The sequence below is a fragment of the Centropristis striata genome, chromosome 13 (genome assembly GCF_030273125.1).
Source record: "Centropristis striata isolate RG_2023a ecotype Rhode Island chromosome 13, C.striata_1.0, whole genome shotgun sequence".
In the NCBI taxonomy this organism is placed as follows: Eukaryota; Metazoa; Chordata; class Actinopteri; order Perciformes; family Serranidae; genus Centropristis; species Centropristis striata.
The window spans coordinates 22315363-22342844 of record NC_081529.1 but is presented as its reverse complement, the minus strand read 5'-3'; the positions used below and the strand labels follow the sequence as shown (position 1 = coordinate 22342844).

The 27482-nt window shown below is 36.7% G+C and overlaps 2 protein-coding genes across 5 annotated transcripts in view; one reads left to right on the top strand and one right to left on the bottom strand.

Moving 5' to 3' along the window:
* LOC131983907 (MBT domain-containing protein 1-like) overlaps nucleotides 1-8553 on the top strand; it is a 30912-nt gene extending 22359 nt beyond the window's left edge. For all 3 annotated transcript variants that reach the window (XM_059348740.1, XM_059348738.1, XM_059348742.1), the window contains one exon: nucleotides 64-8553. In XM_059348740.1, coding sequence (XP_059204723.1) covers nucleotides 64-155 — 92 coding nt within the window. In that variant the 3' untranslated portion in view covers nucleotides 156-8553. The remainder of the gene's footprint in view (nucleotides 1-63) is intronic.
* A 1719-nt stretch (nucleotides 8554-10272) lies between these two features.
* On the bottom strand, nucleotides 10273-15465 carry LOC131983924 (nucleoside diphosphate kinase A-like). Of its 2 annotated transcripts, XM_059348765.1 has the most exons (5): nucleotides 15443-15465; nucleotides 12952-13084; nucleotides 11773-11874; nucleotides 11175-11287; nucleotides 10273-10462 (listed from the first exon to the last, which is right to left on the bottom strand). In XM_059348765.1, exons 2-5 carry the CDS (start codon nucleotides 13066-13068, stop codon nucleotides 10345-10347), a joined length of 450 nt encoding a protein of 149 aa, XP_059204748.1. In that variant the 5' UTR covers nucleotides 13069-13084; nucleotides 15443-15465; the 3' UTR covers nucleotides 10273-10344. The 2 variants fall into 2 exon arrangements, with proteins under 2 accessions (XP_059204748.1, XP_059204747.1); XM_059348764.1 differs by lacking the exon at nucleotides 15443-15465 and having other exon boundaries at nucleotides 12952-13182.
* Between the last annotated feature and the right edge of the window lie 12017 nt (nucleotides 15466-27482).

The window sequence follows — 27482 nt, the reverse complement described above, 5'->3', positions numbered from 1 at the left end:
TTTTGAGCACCTGAATGTGTTTGTTTGTTTGTTTATTTTTTGTTTGTTTGTTTGTTTGTGAAGGTTCGCAGGTTAAAGAGGAGAACGTGGACGGAGAGTTTTCTTCTGAGCGGACTGAGACAGAAACCAACGGATCCTCCGGAGAGTTCCATTAGGCTTCATCTCTCTCTCACTCTTCGTCAGACTGACCGACTGTGAGCTGATCAGGTTTTATTTCAGACTGTAAACATCAACAGCTGCATGATGAAAATGTTTTACAGTCCCGTCATCTCAACATCCAGGTTTTCCTCTTGGGGTTTTTACGGTCAGACCAGAAAGCAGCTCAGCAGAACTATTCAAAAAACTTTTAAAAACTCATATATATAAAGGCCCTGATCCAAATATGGTCAACACACAAAAACTACAAAGTGTGAACAATGATTTAGTGGCTGATGGAATCAATGATGGACATCGATCATGCATTCAGTTTTATTTTACAATTTTCACTGTGTCCAAACTTTTTACTGGATATTTTTTTCTAACTGTGTTTGAGTTGTTCTGATTGTGCTGATTCCATAGAGCTGCAGGACTTAGAGATTTTATATTTTGCAGTAAAAACATGAGGACACAGAGAGGAGAATGTAGAAAGAGCTAAAAACTCCCTGAAACGTCTTGTTCAGTGAAAGTGAGTCAAGTTTGGTCTTATACCACAGTTGTTTTTCCTGAATCTTCCTCAGAATTATTTTATTTATTATTGTTATTACTTTGCTGGGAAAATGCCAACATTTGCCACAACAGGCTAAACAGTATCTATTGAAGAAATCATGTTTTTATGCAAATTATGTTTTTAATAAATCGAATTTGAGCTGAAATTTCCCCCTCAAAGCTGGTCTGACCGGAACCTTTTTAATTTCCCCCAATCCCACTTTTCATACGTCTGTTTTTGGCGGAGCTTGTCTCGTCTGACTCTTGTGACTGAAAAACGAGGGAAGAAAACCAAAATACAAAAAAATAGAGAAAAAAGAAGGAGGACCGGTTCGTCCACAGACATAAGCGTTTACACGTTCAATTCTCCTGAGAGAGAAAAAAAATGGATGGAGAAAAAAAAGAAAAAACACAATGAGAAAACTTTTGTATAATGACTTTTTTCAACGCCAACATCTTTGTTGTTTGTACGTGTTCGTGGTGTGTTCGAGGGTCAAAACTCTTGACGTAAAGTTAATAATAATACTGGATGCTGTGTGATGTCATGTTGAGATTAGCAGTCATTTAAAAAATGTGTGTGTGTGTGTGTGTGCGTGTGTGTGTGTGTGTGGTGGATTGTGGATTGACGAGGCGTCAGGATGCTGCAGGGTCAGATAAACTGAGCCTGTGTTGGTTATTGTTGTTGTGCGCTGAAAGTTTAAAACCAGCCAAAAGTGAATGAAGTTCGGTTATAGAAATTCTGCTGTTCGTCAGAAAAAAACACACTTTTTTAAATCTAAAACCTCAGTGTCAGTAACTGCAATAAACACACATCCAAACAACTGCAATAAGAGACTGACGTTGGTCTGAGTATCATTTAAAAACAGCCTGATCTCACAACATTACGTGAAATGACCACAACTTCTTAACACCGAATTATGTGCTGGTGGCTCATATTTAGCGAAAAATTAAGTGAAACGGAGGAGCTTTCTAAAAAATAGAACACACGTCATTATACTTACTCGTACGGTTGTAAAAAAGCTGCGGTTTCTGTGGGTTTAGGCTACAAAACCACTGAGCTAGGGTTAAACCTTCTTGGTAAGGATCTAAAAGACAGTTTCAACAGGAAAGAAATGCTGTAAAGTGAAGGAGTTACGAGGACGACGTGAGCCACCAAAAGTTATGTCAAAAACATATGATGTAAAAACGTAAGTTACGTAAAAAACGTGATTCAAAACCATGAGCCACAGAAGTTAAGTCAAAAACATAGGTGACATAAAAACGTAAATTACAAAAAAACATAGGTGACAAAAACATTAGCCACAGAAGTTAGGTAAAAAATGTAAGATGTATAAAAAAAATGTAAAAAAACAACGACCCAATGTTACATTAAAAAACAGCGATTCACAAAACGTGAGCCACACGTCAAAAATGTAAGCGACATAAATATGTAAGTTACGTAAAAAACGCAAGCCACAGAAGTTAGGTACATAATGTAAGATGTATGTATAAAAATAAAAAAAATGTAAGTGTGTTTTGTGTAAGATTCACAAAACATGAGCCACAGCAGTTACGTAAAAAACGTGAGCCACAGAAGTTAGGTAAAAAAATGTAAGATATATTAAAAAACATAAGTTACACTAAAAAAAAAGTGATTCACATAAGAGGCCCCGGAAGTTACATGAAAAACGTAAGTGACGTAAAAAACGATTCACAAGAGGTTGCGTTAAAGTTGTCTTAAAATGTTGATATTTCTTCCGGAATCTCTTTATTGTATGTGTCATTTAAAACATGTCAGAGATGAAGCGTTTACAGTTTCCTGCAGTTTTAATCGTGGGTCAGGGCTGACGCCGATGTACTGGACTGATATTCAAATCAAAAATCAGTCGTTGCTATTTTAGGCTATGTTTGAGCTGCTGCAGTTTGGAGTTTAAAGGTTTTAAAGCCCACCGTAAACTGTTTTGGTTGTTAAGTCGTGCTGGGAAGTTCCCGGCAGTCACCAGCGTGTTTCCACTGGCAGCTCCGTGTGAATGTGAAGCTTCCCTCAGTAAATCTATAAATACGAGCTGAGAGTCGTTCTGCAGCTGATAAACTGTTCATACCTCACAAGAAGTTTATAAAAACAATAATTAAAAGAACATTCAGCATTTAAAGGTTGGAAAACAAAATGGTATAATAAAGAATATTAAAAAAGGAGTATATTTAAACATTCTAGTGAAGATTATCACATTAAAAGTAAATACATGTTTCAAATTTAACTCAAACAATATTATTATACGAACAAATATTTGGACTTCAGTAATTAAACATTATATTATAACTTCCGTATAACATTATTACTTCAGACTTGCCTAGTGTTACATTTTAAAACATATATTAGATATTTATGGCCATGATTAGCATGTAGCATTAGATGGATAAACATTTCTGTTCTGAAAATACGCTCAATACTCATTAGGTTTCATGAATGTGTTACTAAATGTTGAAACCGGCAGCACGAGGGAGGAGTTTGTTAAAGAAACAGCAGCTGGACAAGAATAAAACAATCTCAACACAGGGTCCATGGTAGCTGTTTTGGAAGCTTTCATCCTCATATCATGGACTTCTTCAGCTTGATGAGTTTTATTTAGGTGACCAGACGTCCCAGTTCGTTCACGCATGATTTCCCGAAAAATATATGTAAAACTCCTGCGTGTTCCCCACAGGGACTTCATGGTGCATTCAGGAGAACTGGAGCTGTTGTCATAAAGTGCCATTCTGTATTTGTCGTGGTTATATTTCTGTTTGTCAGTTTGTTTTCAATGAGCAAACAAAATTACGTATTTTTGTAGGCCGACACGGAAGTAGCATCGACATCAGGTCTGTTAGAGTTCTCCTCTGGGATTTTGGATGCTGACGCATTTGGTTCAGCAGTTGTTGTAAAAAAAAATAGATGCAGTTTCTGTGAATTTAGGCTTCAAAACCACTGAGCTAGGTTTAGGGCAGAAACCTTCCTGGTTAGGCTCTAAAAGACAGGAAATAAATGACCTAAATGCTGTAAGTGAAGGAGTTACGAGGACGACGTGAGACACAGAAGTTACGTAAAAAACGCAACTGACGAAAAAAGGTAATTTACGTAATAAAAACGTGAGCTACAGAAGTTACGTAAAAAACTTTAGTGTTACTGTCATTAGTGGGACTGTTATATCACACTGAAAAACATGTGGTTTGTTTTTAAATGTAAAATGTTTCGACAGTTTCGACAGTTGTCAGGGACTAAAACCGATCATTTATTTTTACCTTTATGAATATAGACGTAGTCTAACAGTGACTTAACCTCACTGCTGACAAAATTCAAATCAAAAATAAATTATAATTGAAGCCTAAACTCCTGGTTTGAGGTGTTTCCCTTTGGAGCGTTGATAATATGAGTAACTTATTTCAGAGTTTAGCTCATTTTTAATTTTTAACTTCCTTCAAAAAACCAATAAGATGGACCTTGTGTTGATGTTACTTGTTATTGAGCATCTCAGTGTGTCAGGAAGGCCAGGCTGAAGAGAAAAGATGCCTTTTAAAACTGGCGTTGATTAAATTTTGGTGCTCGACCATGTCTCTCTGTGATGTCCAATGTTAGTTTTGTCTACAGTTGTGAGTTTGTAGAGTGATGTGATTTCTAAATGTTGTTATCATCTCGTCTTTCTGCACGCTGTAGCTCAACCCATTGCTCGTTACCATCAAACAGTGTAAGTGACAGTCTGATCTAATTACTAGTGTTCATTTTGCTAATTGACTTCTATGGCTGAAAATATTTGCTGACCTTTCTTTGTCACAATCTAAATACTGAAAAATATAGACAATCGAAATAAACAGTTACATTGAAAATGAAATAAAAAACTGATTTACAGACAAACTAACAATTTTGATGTAATATGTTATTTTAAGACCTGGTACAAACATTTATTGAAAGATAAGATAAAGCTGAGAATTACAAATTCCCAAATTCACATTCATATCTAAACGTATCTGTTTTAATCTAATTCAAATATCCAAAGTCCGGACGCCCAGTTTTGCCTAGAAAACAAAAAAGACAAGATGAAAGTTTAAACATAATTTAAATGAAAAGACTCTTGGTTCGTAATTTTTTACTAAGAAACTTTTTCACTTCCTCTCCACGGTTGTAACGGTTCGGTTCATACTTCATAATTCTTCACTGAACGTAAAAGAACATAATTTTCTATATCAGATTTTATGTTTTTTGTGTTTAACACGTTGATCCAGTGAGTCAAAGTGAAAATAATGATCAGGTCATAGTGTTCAAAATAATAGCAATCCAATGTGACTAACCAGTCTTCCGTTTTCTGTCACGTGTCTGGTTGTGCTCTCCAGTTTAAAGCATTGGAGATAATTTTAGCTGAACAGCCTATAATTGTTTTTCCCTCTCCAATCAACTTTTTAATCAAAGTACGCTGTTCTTCTTAACAATGTCTTGAACGACCCATTTTCCTCAGGCTTTCAAAGAGAAATGCATGTTCAACAAGTGCTGGCTTCATCCTTAAATAGGGGTCACCTGATTTACACCTGTTTTTTCACAAAATTGATGACCTCACTGATTGAATGTCACACTGCTATTTTTTTAACACACCCCTTTCAACTAATTGCCCAATTGCACAGCCTTAAGAGCAGGCATATCACGAATGCTGGGTCTTGTTGGTTTTCTGAGAATCTACTGGATTAATCTGGTTAGTCACATTGGACTGCTATTATTTTGAACACTCCTGTAGGTGAGGCTGTGCTGAAAACAATGTCACCAACATGTCATGGTAGAAATGAAACTTGATGTAATAAATCCAGTGAGAAGAAGGGTAATTTTCTCATAGACTCCTATACAGGACTTCTTTTTGCAGCCAGTGGAGTCGCCCCATGCTGACCGTTAGAAACAATGCAGGTTTAACACTTGAAAGTTGCCTCTTGGATGAAACAAATATGAATGCAAACAAATAAGGCCGAAAGTGGAAAGAAAGTTATTAAATAATTTTCACCATAAAAACATTTGTGTATTAACTGTACATGGTCAGATTTTTTTTTGATGTATAATCTCCGAATTTATGTGTAAGTATTTTTGTTTTTGTCAAGCTGTCAAAGTTTTCTACTTCATTATTTAGCACTAATGTAACGTAGGAGCCTGAGGAGGGAAAGTCACGACAACGCGCACAAATCAAGTATTACAGGGCTCGCAGTGTATGAGGGGTATTTTATACCAGCGAACTATACTAAAACGTGTGTACAGCGCCTATGCGATGACATCAAACCTCTAACGTGCGCGTGTAAATTCCATTCACTTTCAGTGGACAAACGAGCGTCACGTAGGCGTCGTGCAGACGCTGCACACAAGCGTTGTTGCGCATACGCCTATGTGACGGCTGCATGACGGGTGAACTACGCCTCAAATACGTGACATGAAGACCCGCGTGACTGTTAAGTACAATTTTACATGAGCGTACAGACACACGCTGTGTAGTGTTTGTGGAAATCAAATAGCAAAGGGTTATTTTTGCCGCGCCATGAGCGAACGTAGCGGACGCCTGTGTGCACACTCGTCTCAATGTACAAATAATTATTTACTTCATGATGACAAATTTTGAGTTTAACAGCCGCTTCGCTTTACAATTCAAACAGTTCATGTATTACCAAGAGAGACCGATGAGACAGTTTAGGCTATTTCAGTCTACACACAACGATGAAGTCACCCATCACCCCTTCATTATCCGGTGTACTCGCAATACGCCTATTTATCAGTCTTTATGCAGGTGCAGGCGGTGCGGTTAAGGCGTTTTAGTATAGTTCGCTGGCATAAAATGCCCCTGATAGCAGTGTGTGTGTGTGTGTGTGTGTGTGTGTGTGTGTATACATCCTGCACACTACTCTAGTAGCTGTTTTCTTTGACTTGTTTGTGTGCGTACACGTCTTCTGTTTGTGTTTGTTATCTTTTTGTACGTGATATTGTCCTCTTTGTATTCTGGTGCTATCTATCGTTGATATCTACACATTTGATAAAGTTTTTATGGGATGACTTTGACAGGCTGTGACCCGGTGAAGAAGTCGCAGCTGTGTGTGACAGACTTTTGTACCAGGAGAAAATAAATAACGTGTTTAAAAGGGGGAAAAAAGAAAAGATTCTTGTATGCTGTGACACGAGTTGAATTGTGTTATAATCCTCGTCAGTCTGTGATGTTCTGTGTGTCCGTCAGCAGCGGGAAGGGTTAAAATAAAGACTTTCTACAGCGGCAGAGTTTCCTTAGACTGAAGTTTGGGACTCAAAGACCAAAAAAATTATGTTTGACTCGGCCTGAACACCAACACCAGCGCTTTCAGCCATATATCTTAATATAGCAGAGAATTAACCATAAAGTGTCTATTCTGAAGTTTATTTTCTATTCATCAAACGGTTTGACATAAAAGTTTTGACCTTGTACTTGTAAATTTGGATCAACCGCAAAGTTTTTAAAAAAGCATTTAAAAGATTTAAATCATCCAAACCAAGGTTGAAACCACAAATAACACTTTTAATTTGACTTTAAGTGCAAACATAAGATAAAACTTTTAAATAAAAAATATGAAAACTGAAACCAAAATCAGATCGGTTGCAGAATTCCAAGATGGGAACAAAAAAACAAGTAGACCGTTTTGGAGATTATTTATTTATTGGCGTGTTAAATGTCTCAATATCTGAAGTTTCTATCGGGTCCAAAAATGTTGGCGTCAAGTTGAGTTTATTATCTCGAGATTTAAGGTCTTTGATTGGGTACTAATTGTTGGATCCAATCCACAACTTGAATTTTGAAGATAATAGAGTCAAGATCATGAGATTATAATCTGGAGATTAGAGATCTGAGATCAAGTACAAAAGCTTGAACCCGCTTCAGCTACAAATTTGGAATCTGATATAAATAAAAAGACGTCAGGAGTTTAATATCTTGAGATCAGAAGCCACGGACTCTTTACAACATCAAGAATTTACCGGGGAACCCCTGATCTAAGTAGCTTATTTTTTTGCACTTCTAATTTGAAATGTGTTTCACTCTTAAAATAAATAAAACTTCTGCTTACAATAAACTTAGAATTAAATCAAAATCAGATCGGATGCAGAATTCGAAGACTGGAACAAAAAATGAGTGTTGTTAATGTATCGTCATGTTAAATGTCTTCATTTTTTTTCTTGAGTTTATTATCTCGAGATGTCGAGGTCTTTGATTGGGTACCAATTGTTGGATCCAATCCACGACTGGATCAAGTGCAGAATTTTGAAGAGAATAGAGTCAAGATCATGAGATTGTTATCTCAAGATTAGAGATCTTTGATGGATGCAAAATATTGGATCCGTCCCCAAACGGGCCGTGAAAAATCTGCCCAGTCCTGATTTGCATAAATTGATTTTCAACATTTCAAACATTTGTGGGAGATTCATGATGTTGAGAACAGAAGATAATGAAACGAGAACTTTAAACTTGATGAAGCTCTTGGCACCACAGCTGCTGTTACAGACTGATCTGATTTAGTTATATTTATTAATCATTTAAAATAACTACAACATTGGATTAAAAATTGAGATTTTAATTTGTTTGTGTCCCACACTGATGAGGTTTATGGAAACCTGCCGAAACTGTAACTGTCCCTTTGGTTTGTGCTGTGAACACGATGTTTACTGAGCTCATAATAATATAAATATATATATAGATATACATCTATAAACTTTAAGTGTCTGACAAAAGAAATGTAGTTCTGTACCGATGTTAACTTTATGAAGCTTTTTTTTATAAATTGTGCAATTTTTTGGCAGCATGATTGTGAAGAAATTATGACATTTAGATGACTGACTTTACATTTTTTATGCAATAAAAAAGCTCTGAGATATTTTTTGAAGTCATTTTTTTTGTGGTGTTGTTTTCTGTTATTTAATATTGGTGAGTTGCAAATTCCACCCAATGCTGAGACAAATAAAATGACGCAAACTGGCGCAATAACAATAATGACGACATACAGTAGTGTTCAATATAATAGCAGTCCAATGTGACTAACCAGATTAATCCAGGTTTTTAGTATATTTTTTATTGCTACATGGCAAACAAGATACCAGTTGGTTACGTCTTAAGGCTGTGCAATTGGGCAATTAGTTGAAAGGGGTGTGTTTAAAAAATAGCAGTGAGGAAAGCCTGAGGAAAATGGGTCGTTCAAGACATTGTTCAGAAGAACAGCGTACTTTGATTAAAAAGTTGATTGGAGAGGGGAAAACAATTATAGGCTGTTCAGCTAAAATGATCTCCAATGCTTTAAAATGGAGAGCAAAACCAGAGACACGTGGCAGAAAACAGAAGACAACCATCAAAATGGATGGAAGAATAAGCAGAATGGCAAAGGCTCAGCCAATGATCAGCTCCAGGATGATCAAAGACGGTCTGGAGTTACCTGTAAGTGCTGTGACAGTTAGAAGACATCTGTGTGAAGCTAATCTATTTACAAGAATCTCCTGCAAAGTCCCTCTGTTAAAAAAAAGGCATGTGCAGAAGAGGTTACAATTTGCCAAAGAACATATCAACTGGCCTAAAGAGAAATGGAGGAACATTTTGTGGACTGATGAGAGTAAAATTGTTCTTTTTGGGTCCAAGGGCCGCAGACAGTTTGTGAGACGAGCCCCAAACTCTGAATTCAAGCCACAGTACACAGTGAAGACAGTGAAGCATGGTGGTGCAGCATCATGATATGGGCATGTTTCTCCTACTATGGTGTTGGGCCTATTTATCACATACCAGGATCATGGATCAGTTTGCATATGTCAAAATACTTGAAGAGGTCATGTTGCCTTATGCTGAAGAGGACATGCCCTGTTTGATGGGGTAAGTTTTGGACACATGATATGGTGTTTTTCTTTCATTTCTGGCCATATTATGCTCTAATATGTATCAACAGACTGTAAATGTCCAAAAATTACCCCCTAAAAAAAGTCATACAATAGCATGTCGATTTCTGTCAAAAATGGTCAAATTTCATAATGCCTAAAAATACTAGAAATGGGTCAATTGCTGTCATGTAATACATATTATAGCATAATATGGCCAGAAATAACAGAAAAACCTCATATTATGGGATGTCCAAAATGACCCCCTCAAACAAAAGTCATAATATAGTATGTACATTTTTGTCAAAAATGGTCAGATTTTAAAATTCCTAAAATGCTAAAGTCTTTAGCCAACAGTGTGGTAGAATCCACATTGGTCTGTAATATGACTTTTTTTTTTTAATATCTTGAAGGACAATGTCTTTTGGTTATTTTTGGTCACCATGTTCAACCTGCTATTCTTCTGCCTTTTTCCCTATTTTTGGACAAACTATACTTTTTATACTTCCCCATACTATTTTTTTTATTTTTTTCAAATTTTGGATACGCTATAATATGATTTTATATAGTATTCACTATTCCAAATGTGGCAGTGCAGCAGTTCGCTCCTCCGGGTTTGAACCCGCTCGGGTTCATTCACAGACACAGAAACATCGACAGGTTTTGTTAACATGAGACTTTATTGATAAGCGCTACATGTTTGGATTGTTGAGTGAAGACCAAGTTAGAGGATGGACTGTCGGGTGTGACGGGGGGCGGGGTCAGTGGGGTCCAGGTGGGTGTAGGTTACTGGTTGGTGATTGGCCAGTTTACTCGTACAGGAAGGCCTTGGCACAAGGGGTGTAGGCGACCATCTCCTCGGGCTTGAACCACAGTCCGACCTCACGCTTGGCGTTCTCCAGGGTGTCGCTGCCGTGGATGATGTTCCTGGAAAAAAACAAAGAATGAGTCATCACTGATGATTTTGCATGCATTCATTTTAATTTCCCATTCAATACTTTCTGTCTTGAAATCTGATATTAAAAACATCTGCTGCTTCTCCAATCTCTGACTACCCATGAACAGTTAGTACAGCATGTCATTAAAAAAAATTCATGATATAGTTTGTCAAAAATGTAAGAAAACCTCGTACTATAGGATGTCATGAATATATATATATATATATATATATATATATAAAATATTAAAAATATTTGTAAAATTCATACAATTATAGTGTGTCATAAATATATATATATATATATATATATATATATAAGGAAAATGATCAAAGTCAAGTATGTAATAAAAATATTTTTTTAAGTCAAAACATTAAAAGTCATAATACTTCTATTTTAATACTTCTATTTTATGCTCCATTGTCTGTTTTAACTTCTGTTAGAGTTGTGTATTGAATGATTGAGTTGTGTATGAAATGTGCTCTATAAATAAAGCTGCCTTGCTTTCTTTTTTAAATAATAAGTATGTCATAAAAATTTAATAAAACTTTTTTCAAGGCATTAATTAAACTTTCATTGGATAATATTATATTGTTGCATTGCTTTTCTCTCATTCTCACAGTTTGATTAATAACCCAAGAAATAGTTGATTATTAATGCTTATAAATGTTTGATAGTTCCTCCTTAGACGTGACACTCACCTGCCGATGTTGATGCACAGGTCTCCACGGATGCTGCCTGGCTTGGAGTCAGCGGGGTTGGTCTCACCCAGCATCATCCTGGCCAGCTTCACAATGCTCTGCCCCTCCCACACCTGCACACAGAACCAGAGCAATGCTGTTTTTCAAAATACAAGCACCACAAAGTAACTATGTTGCAGTATTTTAGAAGAATAAATGCCTGAGATGTAACTGTGGCTTAACAGGAAAACCAGGACAAGGCTGTTTTTCAAAATAAAAAACCTACAAAGCTGCTGTATCTTCACAGTTTCGTAGAATAAAAGCCCTTCAAAGTAACTGTGGCTTAACAGCACAACCACAACAAGGCTATTTTTCAAAATAAAAGCCCTAAAAAGCTTTAACACAGAACACAATTTATTCAATTATCTGGCTTCTCTGAACGAGAAAAAATAAAAGGCCACTTCCAGATTGCAATTAATTTAAAATAGAATTAAAACACATTTTATCTCGGTGTCGGATAGAGAGAGCCTGAAAACAAAGAAGGTGTGAAGACAGAGAGAGAGAGATAAAAAGAGAAAGATATGCGCTGTGTGTGTGTGTGTGTGTGTGTGTGTGTTACCATGGCGAGGACGGGTCCAGAGGACATGTACTTGCAGAGACTTCCGTAGAAAGGCATGTCCTTCAGGTCCAGGTAGTGCTGCTTCATGAAGTCCTCAGAAGCCTGAAAAATACAAAATATATATATAAATTTAATCAAATAAAAGTTTCAGGGTTCACTGTTGGCCTTAGAAATAGTTATTTCATAACATAATATTTATTATATTTAATTGTGTATAAAATCTAATAATATAATATAGTATTATATTTGATATGAAATATACTATAATGTAAAATTTTTATATCAATATATTTGATAAAAGAACAATCTGAGTGAAAAACAAAATCATTACAAGTGTTATAAAGATCATAAAAGGCTTATTTTTTTAACTGAACTGACTGAACCTCAGTCTGAGTTCATCCTCACACACACACAAACACACACACAGACACACACAGACAAACACACATACACACGCTTGAGATGACAGCTGTTGAGTTGTTGAATGTGGCAGCTATTCTGAAGGACACACACTGTCACACACTTAGTGTCCTCACTCACAGCTGTTCTGTTTGTGTGTGTGTGTGTGTGTGTGTGTGTGTGTGTGTGTGTGTGTGTGTGTGTGTGTGTGTGTGTGTCTGTGCCTGTGTGGATGTGTATGTGTCAGTATTAAAATACTTCACTAAGCAGACTACAACTTCACCTGCTACAGGAACACTTATATAATATATAAATATTAATTAACAGGAGAAAAAAATAAATACATAAATAAAATAAACAAAATAAATAAAATAAAAATATGTAAAAGAGATAATTAATATGCTAGAAAGCAAAACTTAATTTAATTTTACTAATTTAAAAATAAATAAAAATAATAAAAAAATATATGTTTGGAGTGAATTTGGAGATAATTAATATGCTACAAAGTAAAATATGATGTTGACTGCTGCCAGCTGCTATACTTATTATTATTATTTTCTATTTTTATTTTATTTTATTATTATTATTATTACTATTTTATTATTATTATTATTATTATTATTATTATTGCTATTAATTCTATTTTAATGTCATTTTATTTCTACATATTTATTTATTATGTTTTCTAATGAGAGAATCTGACAGTTTCCAGTCATCTGCACTCATGGAGCTTTTTTCAGATATTTTATACTTTATAAACTTTATGAATCGTCTGTGTACCTGCATGAACTTGGCGGAGACAAGCCTGAAGCCTCTCTGCTCGAATCGCTTGATGATCTCGCCGCACAGTCCTCTCTGGACGCCGTCAGGCTTCACAGCGATGAAGGTCTGCTCCATGTCGACTGGATGAAGGCTGACAGACACAAATATCACAACACAGAGATAAAACATTAACAAACACCAGCAGCTTCAATATAAATTTGAATCTATAAGTTCTACAGCTTTTTTCAAAAAATAGGATAAAACACAATCAATAAAAACAATATTTTTTTTTATATACTATTTTTATACCATCATGTGTGTAACTCAATATTAATATATTTTTATTCATTGTGATTATGTTGTTATTATTTTATTGTATATTTGTAACAACCTGACGCAAGAATTTCTTTCATTATTTATAACGTTTTATTTGATTTGATTTTAAATCTCACACACACACATTTTTTCTGATGAAAGTGTTTGTCACACATGATGCATTCAGGAACCGTCAGAAAGGTAAAAATCTGAACATCCATCTATCTATCCATCCATCCATTACCGTTAACCAATTATCCGCAATCGGGTCGCGGGAAAATCTGAACATTAATTCTGTTTTTCCAGCTGTGATAAATGCTGTCTTTTTTTTATTTTTATAGAAATCATTCTTTTCAAACCTGCCAGAAGCAGGTTTTTGTGTCAATTGAAAATAATCAACTAACTTAACCAAATATAAAATGGAAAAAAATCACTGCTGCAAATAAATAAGAATCTGTTTATAATTTTGTTTTTAGTTTGTGCTTTTTTTCTCAGGTTTTTGGGTGTAATAGGCTTTTAAAAAATCCATCAATTATTTCTGTGTTTACGTTTTCAGTCATTTCTGCCATTTTTCTTATAGAAAGCATTTTATTAATTTAAAAAATATTTTAAAGCTGACGGCAGGCTGTGGGGTGAGAGGGCTGAAGGTAATAAAGGTTTATTATTACTAAGAATAAAATTTAATATCTAATTCACAGACATAAGGTCAAAAAATAATAAATAAAGGGCTATTCTGCTATTCTGTTTGTCCTGCATAAAAAAACTATCAGATTTCGGCTCCGTCAGGTTGAAGCGCAACACCAGCAACTCGTCGGACAAAAAGCTTTGGCTGCTTTCTAATTTTACTGCCGGCTGCTGCAGGCAGGTGGCTGCAGGCTCGGCAGGAATTCAGGCTGAGAGAGCTGAAAAAAATCCTTAGGAGATGCTGGAGATTCTCAGGGTATAATTAGGATCCGAGGTCACATATGGAGCTTATATTATATTCTGCTGATTATCAACAGATTGCTAATGCATGTTTATCTTCTGAGCTGCACAGCAACACTCACCATCATGTCCATCAAATATATAAAAATATAAATATAAAATGTATACAAAATATGTATATATATATATATATATATATATTAAAAAAGAATACTAAATATATAAAATCCAAATATCAAACATATACAAATATTTGTAAAATATAAATATAACATCTATAAGTCGTGACTAGAAGTGAACTAAACCCTGGATATTCTGCGTCCTCAGAGGATAAAAACTGATCCATTAGACACTTTAATTTGTCCTTTTATGTCAACAAATATCGACCAGACAGCATTGAAACTGACGTGGACATTCTGCGTCCTCAGAGGATGAACTCTGACCAACATTTACTGAAGAAACTCCACATTTAACCTGAAAAGTTCTGCACAAATTCAGGCTCCTCAGAGGAACGAAAATGAGACACGTGACCAACAACAAGATACTTAAATATAAAAAAAATCTTCATTTTACTGTGCGCTTGTTTGAATGACTGTATTCATTCTTTGAGTGAACCAATCAAAAGGCTTCTCTCTGTGGGTGGAGGCGGCGGGAGCGGGGCTTCTGCAGCTGCTCAGACACGTGGTGAATCCACTTTTTAACAAGATAGACTCGACAGGAGACATGTTTTCTGTCAATATTTCATTGTTTTTTTAAGCTTGTGAAATAATTCCACAAACATTTTAAAGCCTCTCTCTGAAAATCTGTGTAAACTTTCTACAATATATCAAAGGAAATTATTAATGTTGCTTTTAAGAGACGATTTTAGGATTAAAACCACAGCCAGGATTCACACTGATTGAATTCAACGTTTCATTCTGCAGATTTTGCACATTTTTGTACATTATCTGCTGTTTAACTTCACTCAGCTGTTATTTATTCTGTCATCTCTGCAGCTACAAATGCTTCGAGCACATTCACATGTTTGAGTTTATCATTTCATTTAAAATCTGAGAAAAGATCAAAGTCAAACTAATCGCATGTCACATGAAGAAAACCAAGAACACAACTTCTTCTTTTGTTTCTGTAAAATATTCGACTTTCTCCTTCAGAACTCACAGAGTAAACTGTCTGCTTCTTTCTGCAGCTTTAAATGATTTAGAGTTAAAAGTGTGAATATTAAACAGGTGTGTGCGTGTGTGTGTGTGTGTGTGTGTGTGTGTATATCTACCTTGGTTTCGGGCTGAAGAGAACTTGTGAAGACGAGCAGCGGGATGCGATCACCGAGGCCGAACAGCCAGAGAGGACGCTATTTAAAGGCTGGGGACAGGGCGGGGACAGGGTTCACAGAATGTGTGTGTGTGTGTGTGTGTGTGTGTGTGTGTGTGTGTGTGTGTGTGTGGAATGCGGTTGCTACTTGACAGACACCAACACTCTCAGGGTCCATCTGTGTTTTAGTTCAAGATCTCAAGTCGAGACATTTCATGGAAACTGAGACATTTGTCCTAATGTCCCAAATGTCCTTCAACAAATGTTAATACAAGGGAAGACATTTGAGCAAAGTGGGAACCTGTATGGAAAGTGAGGACATTTGTGGAAAATTAGGATATTTGTGAGAAGTAGGGACATTCATTCAGATTTCAGAAGTTTGAATACATTGGGACACTTGTGAGAGTGGACTGTTTAACGAATACTATCAAACGTATGGCTGGAATCAAGCGATCTGATTGGTTGTTAGCCGTGGTATAAATCCTGTATGCCACGGCTATGACTCATCACAGTTCTATAGCATTCCGCTTTCATCTTTTTATACAAGGTGCTTGGGACTTCCTGCTGTTACTAAGCAACCAAAACAGCTTTAATCTCCTGTATCAAACTGTTTTTTTTAGCTACAAAATGGAAACATTTATGGCCAACTTTGACCTCCATGGTGGCCGGACTCAATCAAAATCAAACCTATATCCTTTCAGTCTTTGTTTGTGTATTAGTCAATGTTCTTCAGAGAGAGAGAAATCTACTGTCAGCATCTCAGCCGTCACCAGGCGCCAACCTCTGGGTCTGAGCAGTGAGGCAAACAGGAAGTTTGAAAGACTCCAGCTGACGGCAGCTGCAGAAGCATTTGGGTCCACTCATTTCAATACAAAATGAGAAAACTTCTCACTTGATTTATTACCTCAGAATTATTTTTTAGGACAACCCTATGGTCTCCATCGCTAGTAAAAAATCATTTTCAAGACAATTTGATGTTAATAGTGTAAATAATGGCCCCATTTAGAAGAAAATAGAAGATAAAGAATCGTATGATTGACAGGTCACTAACAAGGCGAGCTGTTATCAGGAGAGAAGCAGAACGATGTGTATCCAAGGCAACGTGCCAATAAAATTATATAATAATAATATAACAATATAAAAAAGGCCGTTTATTGACCACCTTGTTTTCTTCAATTTCTTGATCATTTTAATGCCTGGTACAACTAAAGGTAATTTTCCATTGTTTTCTTGATAATGAATTTGGTTATTATCAAGAAAACCACGTTAAATGTCTAGATATCAGCTCTTAATTTAAACTCGTATTAGCTATTTTTGTTGTTATCATTATATTCGTCCAAACAAATTTACCCTTAGTTGTACCAGCCATTAAAATGAACAAGAAAGCAAGGAGAAAACAAGGGTGGTCTAATAATTTTTTCCATGACTATATATATAAAAAGACATGTTTAGTGGTTTGGTATCTTAATCGTAACTTTGACCCTTTCACTGTATTTTCACTTAATGACAGTTTAAATAAACGTTTTATTCATTAAAAATGTCTTGTTCATCGTTTGGTTGGACTAACAGACACTCCAAGGAGTCGCTGTTCAGTTTTCTGAGGTAAGTAAAATACATTTTGTTTTTGTTTTTTGTTAGCCAAATCTAACATCCAGTTCATGCTCAATAACATGAATTAGCAGCGGCTTCTCTCAGTCGGGTTGCCGGTGTAGAGAGGCGTGTAGTCAGTGTCGTCAGATCCCTCTCACTCCTCCACAGTCCATATATGGTCTGCTCCCCGTTTCCGGAAACAAGATGGTGATGAGTATAAAGCTGAACTCAATGCTTCCAACGGGTTGTTCACAAAACAACGAGACGCCACTATGTTCATTATTTAAATACAGTCTATGGCTGAGTCTCATATGCTGCGTTATAGGGACGCTGTGTCTTTAAGGGAGAGCACCTTCATAGTTTACAAGAGAGAACATTCCATAGCAACCGGTGTCCGGGCCGGTGTGCAATTGCGGGTTCTTTGGTTTTCCACCGCCAAGAATTTAATTTATTTGATTTGTTTAACAGCAATGTGATTGATACAGCGAGCTAGCGTGCTAACGTCGGACGGACTATGGTTTCCTCCAAGTTTAGGCTACCGCTTCCTGCCCTCCATTTGGTGACTGTTAGCCCCGGTATAATCCAACATACCATGACAGACTGTGGTATGTTGTGATTATACCACAGCCTGTCGTGAGCTACTGCTTTAATAACTCTTGAGGGCTGAGCTGCTCCAGCTGGTGACAGTCTGAACTACATTACCCATGATCCTCAGCAGCTGGACGTTAAACTGATACTGTACTGATGCAGCACACATGTGAACATCTGATATCTGAGTGACAGACTGAAGCAGCAGGTGAGTGAGTTTAAACTGTGCTGTGCTGACATGACACACACGCACACACACACACATACATACACCTACACACACACACACACACACACACACACACACACAGTGAGTCTGCAGTTTATCATTATATCTCTGCAGGTTATTCTGACTTTTTACTGTTTGAAATGGAAATCCATTAAAGGCAGAATTTCCTCCACAATAACATACTAAAAACCAAGCAGGCCAAACAATGAGAACCAGCAGAGAGAGAGAACTCCTTGGAGTGTCTGTTAGTCCAACCAAACGCTGAAGAAGACATTTTTAATGAACAAAACATTCAAATAAACTGTCATTAAGTGCAAATACATTGAAAGGGTCAAAGTTACGATTAAGATACCAAACCACTAAACATGTCTTTTTATATATATAGTCATGGAAAAATGATTAGACCACCCTTGTTTTCTCCTTGCTTTCTTGTTAATTTTAATGGCTGGTACAACTGAGGGTAAATTTGTTTGGACGAATATAATGATAACAACAAAAATAGCTAATACGAGTTTAATTTAAGAGCTGATATCTAGGTTTTCTTGATAATAACCAAATTCATTATCAAGAAAATCATGGAAAATGACCTTTAGTTGTACCAGGCATTAAAATGATCAAGAAATTGAAGAAAACAAGGTGGTCCAATAATTTTTTCCGTGACTGTATATATATATATATATATATATATAACTTTATCGACACGTTATCCTGGATACGCATTGTTCTGCTTTTCTCCTGATGATGGCTCGCCTTGTTAGTGACCTGTCAATTAAAGGTAACCACGCTCCAAATCATACGATTCTTTATCTTCTATTTTCTTATAAATTGAACCATTATTTGCACTATTAACATCAGACTGTCTTGAAGATTTTTTACTAGCGACTGAGACCATAGTGTCCAAAAAAACATTTCTGAGGTAATAAATCAAGTGAGAAGTTTTCTCATTTTGTATTGAAATGAATGGACCCAAATGCTTCTGCAGCCGTCAGCGCCCCCTGCTGGAATTTTCGGTAGAATACAGCTGAAGGCGCTTCCTGTCTCACTGCTCATACTCGGAGGTTGCTGCCTGAAAAGTACATATATGATTTCCATGACAGTAAGCCGTTTTATATATAGTGACATACATGATACACATGGACTCAGGTCAGCTCCGCTCTGATTGGTCGGGAAAGCTGGAACTCGTTCACCTCAGATATCAGGTGTTCACTTCTCATCTGTCTCCATCACAGACAGACAGATCAAGGTCAGGGTCACTCAGGAAGAGTGAGAAAGTGAAAAAGTCATAAAAAAACAACTCACTTTGAACTCATTTCTGTGGCACCCTGTATAAAAGTTACTGGCCACCCATGTGACACCCTTCAGCCAATCAGGATGGAGTATTCTTCCAGCTAATGGTTTAATAAATGAAGGATTTTGATGTTTAATCTTCCAGTTATTTGTGCTTCCCTAGCAGGATGACTGACAGGTTAGAGACAGTGACAAAGTGGGCGGGGCTTAGTTAACAGAATTCAACGAGTTTGACAAAGATCTGCCCGGCAACAGAACGTGTGGTAGTATAATACACTGTAACTGTACCGAGACAGTCATACTGACCCTGATCTGGATCATTGATCAGTGGAATACTGAATGCAGGACTTTTGTTCCCATGTTCGTGGTTTGGCTGGCCTTGCGGTGAGATAACAGGTGTAATGTGTTATGTAAGCTCATCATGTCTCTTATATAATAACTGAAATCAAACTCACACCCTCCGCTGTATGTCTTCAATCTGCAGTCCAACCTTCACCCTTCCCCCAAATTTGACCCTAAATATAAACCTTCTCCTAATCAGGGATGGAAAGCTGTCCTCCCGGGGGACGCGGGTCCAGAGGACAGTCCTGGGGGTGGTGGGGGCGGCCGAGACAAGGACCCTATCAGCTGAAATTAAAACACGCCTCCCCTCACACGTACACACACACACACTTTAACACATCTTACATTGCGATGGTTTGGAGCAGGAACCTGAGGCAGCTGTGAGGCCTCTCCTGTTACTGATGCTTTTTCCTGCTTCGCATGAGAAACAGGAATGTGCATGCTCACATTGAGCAGAGTTAGTCCGATTGTTTCTGTCCCACGAGGAGACAGAGTGTCTCAGGTCTCAGCAGTGAGGGGACGCCGTCTCTGCAACAGCTCAGACCCACGAGTCTCACCCAGGAGACGTGAAAAGGCAAAAAGAGATATAAAGTGACAAATAAAGACACAAAGAACAAAAGGCATGAAATGACCAAATAAAGACTAATAAAGACACACAAAACACATGAAGACAACTAAAGACACAAATTGACCAAAGAAAATGTATAAAATTACCAAACAAAGACAACTAAAGACACAAAATGACAAAAAATACATAAAATGACCACAAAGACACAAAAAACCCTTATGAAGACACAAAGACATAAAAAGACACACATTGACCCAAGAAAATGTATAAAATGACCAAATAAAGACAACTAAAGACACACAAAATTACCAAAAAAAAAGACACAGACACGAAAAGATAAAAAGGACACAAATTGACCAAAGAAAATGTATAAAACGACCAAATAAAGACAACTAAAGACACAAAAAAACATGAAGACACAAATTGAACAAAGAAAATTAGTAAAATTACCAAGTAATGATGAAAAACACACAGAAAGACACAATAAGACGAGAAAGACACAAATTGACCAAAGAAAATGTATAAAATGACTGAGTTATGACAAAAAAGACATAAAAAGACAACAAAAAAAGATACAAAACGACCAACAAAAATACATAAAATGACCAAATTAAGACATAAAAAGACAAAGACACAAAAAGACCAAAGAATCCCTATAAAAGGACCAAACAAAGACATAAAAAGACTCACAGAAGAAGGTAATAGTCTCTGGCGGTAAATAAAGTCAGACAGATGTTGTTGTCCAGAGGTTTTATTTCAGTGAGACAGCAGAGGAGCTTCAGTCTGGAGGAGACGAGTCCAAACAACCAACACAAACACCTGAAGCTGCTCAACAAACACACACTGAGACAAAAAGTTAAAAAACTAACTTAAGGAATTAAATTAATAAAGTCATCAAGCAAAAAAAACCTTATCATTTAGTGGGAAGAAATTGTAGTATTTTAACAAAGAATTATTAATTAATTAACTTTAATAGAACTACAGAGTGAATTAAGTTTTATTTTATAAGAAAAAAGACTAATGGGAATGTTTATTAATTAATGTATTCTAATTATTATTCACTTATTAACTTTATCTTCTCTGACTTTTTTCTTTTGACTTTTTCTTGAAATTATTATTCCTTTATCTTAAAATATACTATCCCAAAATATTTTTTAATTCAATTTATATCCAATTTTTCAAATTAAACTATTTCATAATACAACTTTTTCTGCAACTTTTTTCTTAAAATATTACAATTTTCTCTTGTAAAATTATAACTTAAAAAAAACAAACATTGACTTCATTCAAGTAACAAATATTATGGTAGAATTTTTTGAAAAAATTAAAAAATGAATCTCGACTTGTTTCCTGTAAAATAAGGACTCAATTATGGTTTATTTTAATACTGATGACATCACTTTTTTTCTCGTATTTTTAAGTATTTTTCTGAAAATAATAACATTTTTACTCTGCTACTCTAATAATCGTACAAGCTGAACTAGTTCCCAAATTTTCCTATTTGTAGTTTTTCTTGAATATTCGGTAATACGACACCAGCTGCCGAGGCCCCGCCTCCTCCCAGACCTCTGCTCCAATTACATTGTCTGCCTGACGTTCAAAGAAATAAGGACTTGTATCGATGTAAACAACCACTTCTGTACAAAAAAACAAACAGAAACGACCCCAAGCTTTAGATAGAAAACAACAAAACAATCAAACTGAAGAGATTTAACTGTACAATTCATAAAGTCATAAATTCATAATCATTTCTTTCTGTCTGTCGTCGCTGTACACGTTCTCTTTTACAAATAAAAAACATCAAATCAAATATTTCTCCTTGAGTTAGCATCGATCTCTCTCAGCTCATACGTAAAATAGAGTCTCCGTTAGTATTTGCTTATTTACAGGGTTGCAGTATGTACACATTTTTCAATCTTCAGTGTTTTCGCGCGGACGGCCTCGACCCAAGAGACCGCCGCCGCCACCACAGGCCACAGATCCCAGCAGGATCACAGGCAGAGGCCGAGACACCGGCAGGTTTGGTCGGTTCAGTTCGGGCGTTACGTCGTTTTGTTTAAGATTAAATATACAGTCAGGATTTAGGACTTGTGTTTCTGCCCAGAACCACGGTGGGATCTATGACGCGGCGCCCCACACCCAGGAAGCAGTCCTGAGTGATGATGTCATCTTCGCTGGGTTTCACACTTTGTACCCGACCAAACCTCCGTAAACGTCCCCGCCTCGACAAAACCTCAAACCTCAAACACAGTCCAGAAAACGTGTTTTTACCTCAGAGTGGGTGAAGAAATCTGAAACCTACCGAGTTCACAAGAATCAGAACTCACATTTAGATTAAGTGTTTTATTGTGTTCAAACTCAAACATCTTTCTGGAATTTAAAACTTTAGTTTCATTTGTGTTCTTCAGGGTTTGAAATTGTATTTTTGCAGTTTAAACTTGTGTATTTTGGAGTTCTGATTTGTGTTTTGTAGAGTTCAAACTTGGGTTTTAACACTCCGTCTTAATCCGTGTATCATTCGTTCTTTCCATTTTCAATTGCAATCAAATAATTAAAAATTGACTGGTTATTTTGTTATTTGTTTTTTTTTAAATTATTATTATTAACACAAGAAAGGAACAAAATGCTTGTTTTTTCATATTGCAATGTTAGGCTCAGATCAAAAATATGAAATAGAAAAATGGGCACCAGGAATTAATTCGATTTTTAGATTTAATTGGTCGGGTTTTCTCGAGGGTGTTCTCTGGAGTCTTTGGGAGTCAAACTTGGGTGTTTTGGGGAGTCTGAATTTGTGTGTTTGGGAATTGTAATTTGAGTTTGAACTTATATTCTTGTGAGTCTTATCTGCTGTTTTTGGGGAGCTTGAACTTGAGTTTTTTAGTCATGTTTTTGAGAGTTAAAACACGTTTTCATGGAGACTGACCTTGTGTTCTTGGGAATCCTGGGAGTAAAAAGATTCTGTGACTCCATAAGAAATATAAGGTTTTGTCAAACTGGAGACGTTCTGCAGATTTTGTCCCGTCCAGAATCAAGCCGCTTCACTTCACACAGTAAACTGTTCAAAATCTGAGGAAAAAACTACATGAATAATAATAATAATCAATAAAAGAATGATTTTCTCTCTTTAAACAAAATCAAGATTTCCTTTGTCAAACTTGTTTTACTGTGATTGGAAAGCCTCAAAACTACCAAAATATAAATAAATGAAGAAGACTTTTTTGGGTGTGAAACCTGGACTACAGAGGGATTATCTGGTCCCGTTCTGGTCCAGTGTGGACTTGTCTCTGGACGGGATTGGCCTCACTGAGCTTTTACAAACAGGATGTTATGGTACAGATGGAGATTAATAAAGTCTCACTGCCACCAGAGCTGAGCACAAAGAACATTTCTCAAACCATTTACACCTTTACAGATAATTTACACAAACACACACATCGTCCTGACGCACTGAAGAGTTTCATCCCACCACAGAGCACCGACTCGTCTCACTGAAAATCACTTAAATTCTCAAATAAAAATAAGAGTTAATGTAGAGGGGGCTCACATAATACCTGAAATACAACATTCCATTAAATAGAATAATAAACATCTCTTCATAATTCAATCTTAATCTAAAAGTCGTCAAGTTGCGAACTTTATATCTCAACATTTGTTTTTCTTGTAAATTTATCAGATTACGAATTTCTCATAAAAATTCATGAAAATACGACTTTTTCAGATATTGCATTCTGTCCCGAATTACAACCATATATTCTTTTTATAACACAGCTTTTTTCTCTCTCAAAATATCACGTCTGTGAAGCAGAAAGCATACAACCATAATTTCAGTGCAACATCTGAGAGTGAAACTCTTCAGTGCGCTGCATTAAAAATAAACAATCTGAAGAAATCTAAAGTTTCCGTGTTCAGGCTGGACTCAGACCTGGTGGTGATCACAGCAGAAAAACAACAACTCTGTAGATTTCTATTATTATAGTAAATATGACTGAAGTGTGATCAGCTGTACAAACACAGAACCAATCGATTGCAACACAACTGGACTCAACTGAACCGAACTCTACTGAAAATCTAGAATAAAGAGTAAACAAAACCTCTCTGTGTCTCTGAGCCCTGAGGTTTGGCAAAAGTGCTTCGTTGCTGCAATAAGTTGACCAACCAGCTCCGCTTCCTGTTGCTCCATTATTGCCTCGGACCGACCAATGGCAGGGCGGCTCTGCGTCCTTACAGCCGACTGGTCGTTCACATGTGACAGCAGGTAGATCCCAAAACGCTGAGTAGAAGAAGAAGAAAAAATCCTGTCGACTCTTTCCGTATGTTTGTATTCGTCTTTCTGGTGTGATGTCAACCTCTAAACACAGCTGATTGGCTGCCGTGTGATAATCAGTTCAATCAGCATGAGCTCGCCGTCCGCCGCCTTCTTAAAGGACCATACACGTGTTTGTTATTTCTGCCTGTTTTAGCCCATTCACTCTAACGCTTACCACCAGAAAAACAGCTGATTCGCTGCACTCCAACTTCAACTCCAACAGCAGGTTAATATCTGCAGACGCCTTCAGGACAACGAGAAATAGCCAGAGTCGGCTTGTCCGACCTCTTATCTGCAAGATCGGATTTGTGTTTAGCATTCAGCAACGACGTAACTACGCTGATGACACAGATTCATAATACAGAAGCAAGAGCTAGCAAGCTAAAAAATGAGTTAAATAACACGTTAAAACTTCCTCCACACACTCTTTTCAAATTTTGTAAAACATGCTGATTTTCTGGTGAGTGGCAACATGTTTTGTGATCAGTGCGACATGAATACATGGCGGAATTAGCAAGCTAGCTAGCTAACTAGCCAGTTGCTAAGTTGGTAAAATTTGATTGCTAATGTTAGCTAACTAGGTTTCAAACTTGAGTTTAAACTTGGGTTTCTTGGAGCCTTTACTGAAGTTTATGGGAGTCCAAACTTCTGCTTTTGGGAGTTTGAACTTGAGTTGAAAGTAGTGCTCTTTGTTTGAGACTGAATTTGGTTTCTTGGCAATCAAAATGTGTTTTTTTTTTCAGAGTTTGAATTTCAACCTTAAGCTTTAGAGTTCTAATTTGTGTTCTGGGGAGTTCAAATTTGGGTTTTACGATGCGTTCTTGGCAGTTTTACTGATATTTAACTTGTGTTCTTGGGTGTCCAGGCGTATGGGTTTTTTGCGTTTGAATTCGGCTCATTTTCTGAGATCAGACTCTAACATCAGACTGGCGTCCAGCCCTAACCCTGATTTGTATTCTGATAAACAGTAAATTCATCAGGGAGGCTGCTGGTGCATGATCTGCTGACGAGAGAAACATTAATCAGATTTTATGTTGTTTTTTTGCTTTTGACTTCCTCAAATCAATCTGAATCGGAATAGAAACAATGATAAAGTATCATCCATATGTTGATATTTTTGTTATTTTAATATGAGAACACCTAAATGTATCCTGTGGCTGAACATGTGATTCCTGCCGCCAGATTCACGTTAGTCTGCTGACTGAAGACGCCAACACGCAAAGAGATGCAGCTACGTGTCGACAAAAAAAACAAACAGGGAACCTTAAACTTCTGATGCTGTTAATGTATCTACTCAAGTCTATAAATCTGAAGAATAATCGGCGCTCTCTGGTGGACAAAGTCTGGAATTAAAGTGAGTCTGGCCTGCAGGCTGATCTTTGTGGCCGTCTGAGAGGAACTAAATCACATTCAAAGATATAAAGACGATGTGGCGGTGTGTAGTAAACTGATTACAAGATACAATAAAAACAGCGTTATGGTCCTTTAAAGTGGCGCGATCTCTCCAACCGTCCAGTTGGATCATAGTCACCGTAAGAGACTTTTAATAATTTCATCAAAGTCCAGAAACAAAAAGCAGAAAAGACCAAAGACTTGGCGAACGTCTTGTTGAGATCTCGTTCAGTAGAAAACCAGCATCTACGACCGTCCTCCTCCAACAAGTCCGGTCGCCTGATCAGAGTCCACCAACGCGTCTCTGACCAGGAGAACAGAAGCAGCTCCTGACGGCTCTGTGTGGGATATGGCAGCTGTTAGGAACCACAGATCAGAGGTCAGAGGTCAGAGGTCAGTAAACCGGAGCCGAAAGCCTCGGATCCACAGCTGTGTCGTCGATGTGACGTCAAGAGTTGGAAAAATAGATTCAGTCCTGAAATCCACATTTTCTGAGTCTTGCGTGTAAACTCGGACTGAAAAGTCTAAAGTTGATCGATCGACTCCACCGGTGATCAAACGGGTCTCCACGAAGGTTTACAGTGATTTATTTTGTGTCCTTCAAGACACAAATCCACGTTTGTCGGTTAGAAAAAGAAAAAACCAAAGAATCCCTCGTCTGGCATTTTTACATCCGGTTTAGTTTGGAAGCGTTTCCTGCGTCCACAGATGTTCACGTGGTGTTTCTGTTTGTTTTTGACAAGTCCAAACCTGCCTACCAACAGGAAGTTGGATCAGCTGTTTAAAGTGCAGTGTTTTAATGGAAAAGTTACCCATAACACGCGAGACATTACCGACTCAAACACAAGATCATTGGAAACAACCTGCGGAAACAGACCTTGAGACTTTTGTGAAACTCTGAGTTTGTCCACTGAGAAGAGATGAAACCATCAAAGCAGAACATAAATCCCACGTTTGTCCAGTTTGTTCCGTCTCATTTTCTGATATTCGGCCCAATATGGTGAAATTCCTGCGGTTGTAGGAGGTCGTCAGGTGTCCGTCAGATGATGATCAGGGCTGCAAAGGGTCGGGAATTATCCAGAAACTTTCCAATGGAAGTTAAATTCGTGAATTTAAATGTAAAAATAGTACCTTTTCATAGTGAACTTGTTTTTGGGGGAAATAGAAAAATAGAGCAACATTGTAATGATACGGCAGCCGAAACGGGTGAAGAATTTGATAAAGACAAACCTCAGTTTGCAAGACTCTGCAGCTTGTACCAGAGTACCGATTCTGGTTGAGAAACAAAGACTTTTTCTGTCAGTGAAAGATTTGTTTTAAAAGAGACGGAACTTTATGGAGAGTAGAAAACTGAAGGTTTTTCTGGTAAATTAGATTTTTTTTCTGGTAAATTTGAGAGATTTTTTCTTGTATATTTGAGTTATTTCCAAAATGTGATTTCTTTCTGGTAAATTAGATTTTTTTTTTTAGATACTTTCAAAATAAAAAAAAATTCTGGTAAATTTGAGGGGGTTTTTCTAAACTCAAATTTACCAGAAAAAAATATCTAATTTAGAAAAAAACAAAAACTTACCAGATAAAAAACAAAAAATTACCAAAAAACAGAAATAGTTTTTTTCTGGTATTTTTTTGTTTTATTTTGGTAAATTTGAAAGTTTATTTTCTGGTAAATTTAATAAAATGTGACACATAATTCAAAA